The sequence below is a fragment of the Aptenodytes forsteri genome, unplaced genomic scaffold (assembly GCF_000699145.1).
Source record: "Aptenodytes forsteri isolate BGI_AS27 unplaced genomic scaffold, ASM69914v1 Scaffold320, whole genome shotgun sequence".
In the NCBI taxonomy this organism is placed as follows: Eukaryota; Metazoa; Chordata; class Aves; order Sphenisciformes; family Spheniscidae; genus Aptenodytes; species Aptenodytes forsteri.
Window position 1 is genome coordinate 267337 of NW_008794890.1, and position 7391 is coordinate 274727.

General features: G+C 51.6%; 1 protein-coding gene across 1 annotated transcript in view; it reads left to right on the forward strand.

Moving 5' to 3' along the window:
• The first annotated feature begins 7157 nt into the window (after positions 1 to 7157).
• The window catches only part of RNLS (renalase, FAD dependent amine oxidase), an 80389-nt gene continuing 80155 nt past the window's right edge, over positions 7158 to 7391 (forward strand). The window contains exon 1 of the mRNA XM_009275099.1: positions 7158 to 7207. Within this exon, the coding sequence (XP_009273374.1) occupies positions 7158 to 7207 (50 nt within the window). The remainder of the gene's footprint in view (positions 7208 to 7391) is intronic.

Consider the following 7391-nt stretch of genomic DNA (forward strand, 5'->3'; position numbering starts at 1 on the left):
CTTTACCAATGTTTTTCCCACACTCACCTTTATAAAAGCAAAGGCTATCAGCCCAGCTGAGGGGTCTCACAGCTCCTGCAGAAGGAGATGGGGAGATGTCAGCCCCTTGGATGGATAGACAGTATGACAGTACAGGGAAGTGATGCCTGGCATGCAGAGGAGACGGAGACGGGGCACACGGCGGCAGCAGAGGACTGATCGTCACTTCTTGCTGGTGCGCGGCACAGCGCTCTTCATCTCTCTTAAGACAACTCTATTTGAACTGTCTGGAAGGTGGAGTAGCAAGAACAGAGAAGACTAAATGTAAACACACTGAGATATTAAACATATAAATCATTAGGCAATACCATAGTTTAGAAAGTACCCAGAATTTGTTTGTGCAGGCCGGCTGTTTAGGTAGAGTCAAATAACTATGGACGTTTAAAGGTGATTTCCATCAATAAAGTGATTTAATTGATAACTCTGAAGAAAGTTTCCAGCTTCACATTTCAATGACCATTTATTTATCTATTACAAGAGAAATAATTAAGTTATTACAAGGGAAGATTGAAGTCTAAAATGGATTTCCAATGGCAGATCTTGTGTTTTAGAAATGATGATGTGCCAGACAGAGCTCTACAACCCTTTGTTATATGATGTTATGGACAGAGCTGTTAAATGTGAGCTGGAGATTAAATTCCAGGCAACAGTCTAAAAACATCTGTACCGGGTCTGGCTGGGATGGAGTTAACTTTCTTCACAGCACAGGGATGGGACACAGCCAATTGGCCAAAGCAATGCTCCATACCATACAATGTCATGCTCAGCAATAAAAACTGGAGAGGGGGGTGTTGTCTTCCAGGGTAGCTGTCACTTGAAGACTGGCTGGGCATTGGTCTGCTCATGGGAGGTGGTGAGTGATTGCCTTGGCATCATTTGATTTTATTCTCTTTCCTTCACTTACTAAACTGTCTCTCTCTCAACCCAGTTTTCTTGCTTTTGCTCTTCCTATTCCCTCCACCTGTCCCACTTGGGGGTGGGGGGTGGAGTGAGCGAGTAGCTGTGTGGGTGCTTAGCTGTTGGCTGGGGTCAACCCACCACAAAATCCTTGTTCTTCACACCCTTACAGGAAAGTACAAAGAGTGCCTAAGCATCCTATCCTACATACACACTGCAGGCAGGGATAGTTATCCTTCTCCATTACCCATGTCAGGGCTGTGGTTGTCTTCTGCCCTGCCTTCCTGGATTGTTTTGCTTTGGAAATCACAGTGCAGGCTCAAGAGGGAAAGATGTCTTCTGGCTGTCTACCTGGAGTGGACCTGAGATGTGTCCAAGACATGCACTTAGATTTGGCAATTGGTCACACTCTTTAAACATAGCCATAGTAGAACATTGGTCCATCATTTAGAGATTTGGAGGTTAAGAGTGTCTTGCTTTTAGGGTACAGAAGCCACACTTCACTGAGTAAGACACCTTTGACTTTCACTTTCCGAGGAAACAGATAACGGAAGTCTATACTCCAGGGAAAGGGCAGAGCAACTCTGGTCACACTTATCTGGAGGCACTGTCCTCCCTGAAAGATGCAACACTAAGGTTGCACTCATAGTCATAAGAATCCCATAGCACTTGAAGAGTGAGACATTATCACAGGTCTTGCAAGATGCTCAGGCCTCTCAAAGGTCATATACAGCTCCTGCTGAAGCATCATCACTGTAGAGGTTGAATGGGATCAAGGAGAGGCCCTTGAGCTTCATTACATAGTCGTGACATCAAAGAAGTATTGGTGGGAAAGGATCTCTAGAGGTCTTTATCCACTGTTCCACTAGAAACAAGACTATTCCCAGTACTGGATCAGATTGGCCCTGGCTTTGAGTAGTTGTTTTGGAAATCACCCAGGCTGGAGATCTCCCACCTCTGTGGTGACCGTCCCAGGGCTGCTCCCCGGTCCCCAGAGAAAGAAGCATTTCCACACATCTAGCGTCAACATCCAAAGGTGCAACAACATTTTCCCTTATCATATCATCTGCCAATACAAAGAGGCATATCTTTCTATCACCTTTTGCCCTCCAAGGAGTCACAGGCAGCTCTCAGACCGCTCTCAGCCTACCCATGGCCAGACCCAATAAACTCAGCTCCATCCACCTCCCATTGTAGGGTTGCTGCCAGTTTGTCAGCCTCTATGGGTCATCACCGGTATCACCACATCCCTCACACCAGGCAGACCAAAACTGGACCTAGCATCCAGATGCGGCCTCCCTTGCACCAAACAGTGGGGGTGATAACTAACTGAGACCAGGCAGCCACCTGTCTGCTCCTGTAGCCCAGACTGTGGTTCTCCACCTTTGCAGTGAGAGCACATTGTTGGCTCGTGTTCAGTTTGGTGTCCGCCACCCCTCCGAGGTCCTTTCCAGTAAGGCTGCCATGCCACAGCTCCTAATCAGAGCATTATCGTGCCCTGCCCTCATCCAGGGCTGCCTGCCACCGGCACATACTTCAGGCAGGTGCTTGGCCCCAAAGCAGAAACATGTCATACATCCAAGAGTTCTCACCCAAGTTATGCAGCCCTTTCTTGCAGCACTCTTGCTTTCTTTGCAAGCAGTCCACACGGCATGTTCACCAGTGAGCACAGAGCTTTTTCCATTGCAATGTACTGTTCTTCTTTAGGTGCTTTCACTATCCATCGTGCTCCAGTTTAATAATCATATTTTCTATAAAATTACTGCCAAAGATTCTGTCTTAATTCTTGATATTTCTCTTTTGGTCTCAGATCTTTGACTGTCTTAATACTCTTCTATGACTACCTTCCTACCTGCTTTTACCAGGCCACAGCTTCGCAAGAAAATGAACATTTAAAAAATTCTACTGAACTCTCTTGCAAATTAAGCTGGCAGTGAGAATCCAGATAACCATCCAGTACAATAAACCATTCCCAAGCACATTTAACATACAGACCATTTGGTTGTAGGCCAAACATTTATGAGGTTTGAGAAATCTCCTTTTCATGAATAAACAAGTAAATTGTAGTGACAAACCACTGCCCAGCCCCCTGGCAGATGTACAACCGTGCAGTCCAGCAGGTCTTTTAAAAGACAGCAGCTACAACTGAATTCCATTCAGGACCTCCCATGCCCCTGAGCTGAATGAAAAGCCAGAGATGCCCCAAGCCCTAGGACCACAGTGGACTTCAGCTTTGACACATCTATATCCTAGGCACCTGATGCCCAAAGAGAATGGCCAGCTCTGAACTGCTGCCTGAGCCATCAGCGTGGTGCATGGAGAGAGGGGGTATCGGAGGTGATCCACAGCAGGCGGGGTGCAGAGCAAGGTGCCAACTGGTACTCTCCGTAGGAGGTACTGAGAAGGGGGACATAACCTCCTGACGCTTCTTCCCAGGGAAACAGTGCCAAGAAGAGAAAACCTCCCACCAAATCAGAATTCACAGCTCTAAACTCTTACATGTTGAAGGGTCAGTTATATGGTCAATCTTTTTTTAAAAAAAATGAGGAAGCCCCAGACTGAACACCTGTTCTCCTCCACGACTGCCCCACAACTCACATGGCAAGGGGAGACGGGGCTCCAACTTCTCTCCAAGGAGTGCCTATTAAATTTAGCCTTGAGGTCAACTTGGAGCTCCCATTGAAGATTGATGAGTATCAACACCCTCAGCAGGTAAACCCTGTCCCTTAGGTGCAAAGAGCTCCACATAAGGCACTTTACATCAATCTGCTGCTAAACACCTATGCCAAAGTGTCAGGTTGTGGTGTCCCCCATACCACAGTGATTCTATCAGCAGTCCTTTGGAACTTCTCTCACCTACGCAGCTAGGTAAGGATAGTAATCCAAATACTTGGATTACCCTGTCACCCACTCTCAAGGCTGGCAGGATGGGAACTTGTTTTCCTGAGTTGTGGCTACCAGACAAACTGCTGGCAGTGCATTAAAGATGAGAGGGGCAGCTCTGCAATGACGACAACAGGCAGGGCGAAAATCCTTCAGCTCCTGCCTGTGGGCTCCAAGAAGCATTATCAGGCCAATGAAGATGTCCTTAGAAACTGCTGGTTGTCACCTCCTGGCGGATGTCTTCTGTAACTATTGTCCAGAAATTTCATCTTTCCCCAGGCAGAGGCGGTGCACACATGCCACCACCCCTCAGCACTATCTACTCCAGTCTCAGCATCTCAGGATCCCACTTTCCTAACATCAAGCCATAGCTTCTTGCAAAATACAAGCTACTGCCACGCATGCTTACACAAAAACTCCAGGTGTTGGAGACAGCCCATCGACACTTTCTGGAAGCTGTCACACCCTCAAGCAATTCCTGCTGGGAGCACTTCCAGGTGGGCAGGTTTTGATTATGCTAGAAGCTGTTCAGTAGGGTGGATCAGACCCAGTTCCAGAGCATTCCTGGATGACTGGTGTTGGGACGAAGTCAATCCCATGGCAGAGATGGCTTATCACAGAATCACAGACTGGTTGAGGTTGGAAGGGACCTCTGGATGTCATCTTGTCCACCCCCCCACTCATGCAGGGCCTCCTAAAGCTGGTTGCCCAGGACCATGTCCAGATGGCTTCTGAATATCTCCAAGGATGGAGATTCTATCCTGGGCAACCTGCACCAGTGCTTGGTCACTCTCACAGTAAACAAGTGTTTCCTGATGTTCAGAGGGAACCTCTGGTGTTTAATTTTTGCCCATTGCCTCTGGTCCTGTCATTGGGCACCACTGAGAAGAGCCTGGGTCCGTCCTCTTTGCACCCACCCTTCAGGTACCTATGAGATTCCCCCTTTGAGCCTTCTCTTCTCCCGGCTGAAGTCCCACCTCTCTCAGTCTTTCCTCATAGGAGAGATGCTCTGGCACCCTAATCATTTTAGTGGTCCTTTGCTGGATTCTCTCCAGTTGGACTTTCGCTTGTACTAGGAAGCCCAGAACTGGACGCAGCACTGCAGGTCTGGCCTCACCAGTGCTGAGTAGGGGGGAAGGGTCACCTCCCTCAACCTGCTGCCAACACTCCTCTTAATGCAGCCCAGGGACACCATTCGCCTTCTTTGCAGAAGGACACATTGCTGGCTCATGTTCAACTTGGTGTCCACCAGGACCGCCAGGTCCTGCTTTCCAGTTGGGTGGCCCTCAGCATGTAGTGGTGCATGGGACTGTTCCTCCCCAGGTGCAGGACTTTGTACTTCCCCTTTTTGAACTTCATGATGTTCCTGTCCATTTTTCCAGCCTGTCGAGGTCCCTCTGGATGGCAGCATGACCCTCTGGCATATCAGCCACTCCTCCTACTTTGGTGTGATCTGCAAACTTGCTGGGGGTACACTCTGCCCCACCATCCAGAGCATTACTGAAGATGTCAAACAGGACTGGACCCAGTATTGACCCCTGGGGCACACCACTGGTCAATGGCCTCCAACCAGACTTTGCACTGCTGATCACCATGCTCTGGGCCCAGCCATTCAGTCAGTTTTCAACCCACCTCATCCAGCCTGCTCATCCAGCCCCTACAGCAACAGCTTCTCTATGAGGATCTTACGGGAGACAGTGTGAAAGGCCTTAGTGATGTCCAGGTAGACAATATCCACTGCTCTTGCCTCATCTACCAGGCCAGTCACGTCATTGCAGAAGTTCATCGAGTAGGTCAAGCATCGTTACTCAACACTCCACGCTACTTAAAACTCAACACATGCCAGGTAGATGCACAGCACTTAAGACTCGTTGGGGGCAGAGGTCTTTTGGCAAGACATTGGTTCAAGTACGTATTTCACTGCCCATAACTGATCATCCTGGTGGATTATCAGTTGGGTTTTCACAATTAACAGTGTCTAATCTGCCATTTTAACAGCTCTATTTACTCCTTGCAGCTCCTTGCTTGACCACTTTCTCTCGGCAAGGTGGAGCATGGCCTTTCACAGGCTTCTTTAGCTCTTGGCATCCGACCATCCTGAGAAGAGGAGCTCAGCAGCTATCAGCCCCTCCAAGTAACAGCTTGTCCCGCTATAAAGCTTGGTGATGTCCCTTAGACCTGTTCATATATTGCACCAGTCACTTCTTTGGTCTCATCCCAAGAGGCTGCTGTCACTGTGGCCAATACTCCACACTGGCCTTTCTCTCTGCACAGGGGTCCTTGTGCTGCTGTGCTCACCTCCTCCTTAGCCCTCCAGCACTTGCGTCCCTCACTGGGAGGATGAGGTCGGGGCTGGGGCTGAGAGAGGAGCAAGGGGCTGCCAGGAGCCTCGTGCATTTCGGGGAGGAGGAGGAGCGCCAAGGGCAGAGTGGGGTGAGATGGGCAGAGGCCACCAAGGTGGCCAGGGGCTGGGGCATCCCCTGCCCCAGGAGGCACCTGTGGGTGTGCGGGAGGGGGGTGTGTAAGCACAGCTGTGCATACAACGGTGCATGTGTGAGCACAGGTGTGCATGCAGGGTGTGTGTGTGTGCACGCATGTGTGTGTGCTAGGGGGTGTGTGTGTGCATGGGGGTATGTGCAAGGCTGTGTGTGTGCACATGTACGTGTGCAGGAGGGGGTGCGTGTGCTCGCAGGTGGCTGTGCAGGGGTGTGTGTGTATGCATGGGTGTGCATGCAGGGGGGTGCGTGTGTAGGGGCAAGTGTGCAAGGTGTGTGTGTGTGCATGGGTGTGTGTGCATTGGTGTGTGTGCAGGGGGTGTGCACAGGTGTGTGTGTGGGGTGTGCATGCGGGGGGGTGTGTGCACGTGTGTGTGCACATGTGTGTGCAGGGGTATGTGCACACGTGGGTGTGCACGTGTGTTCATGCATGTGTGTGCACAGGTCTGTGTGCAGGGAGGTGTGCATGGGTGTGTGCAAAGGGGCCTGGGTGTGCATGTGGGGAGTGCGTGTGCACAGGTGTCTGTGCAGGGGTGTGTGTGTGTGCAGGGGCGTGTGTGCACGGGTGTGTGTGCATGCATGGGTGTGCGTGCAGGGGGTGTGTTTGCACGGGTGTGTGTGCAGGTGTGGGTGCGTGTGCGGGGGTGTGTGTGTGCAGGGGCTTGGGTGTGCATGTGGGGTGTGCGTGTGCACAGATGTGTGTGCAGGTGTGAGTGCGTGTGCAGGGGTGTGTGTGCAGGGGTGTGCATGTGCATGGGGTGTGTGCAGGGGTGGGTGTGTGCACGGGTGTGCGTGCAGGGGGTGTGTTTGCACGGGTGTGTGTGCAGATGTGGGTGCGCGTGCATGGCTACGTGCTCAGGGGCGCGTGCCTGCCGAGGCGTGTGCGTCCACGCGTGCGTGGCTATGGGCGTGCGTGCGCACCTCCCGCGCGTCTCCGCACCGCCCATGGGCGGGGCGGGGCGGGGGCGGGGCGGGGCGGGGCGGGGCGGGGCGGGGTGGCGGAGGGGCCGGGGAGCGCGGGCGCGGATCAGGCCCCGGCGTCCCGCTCCGCGGAGGTGCACCGCTGAGCCGCCCACG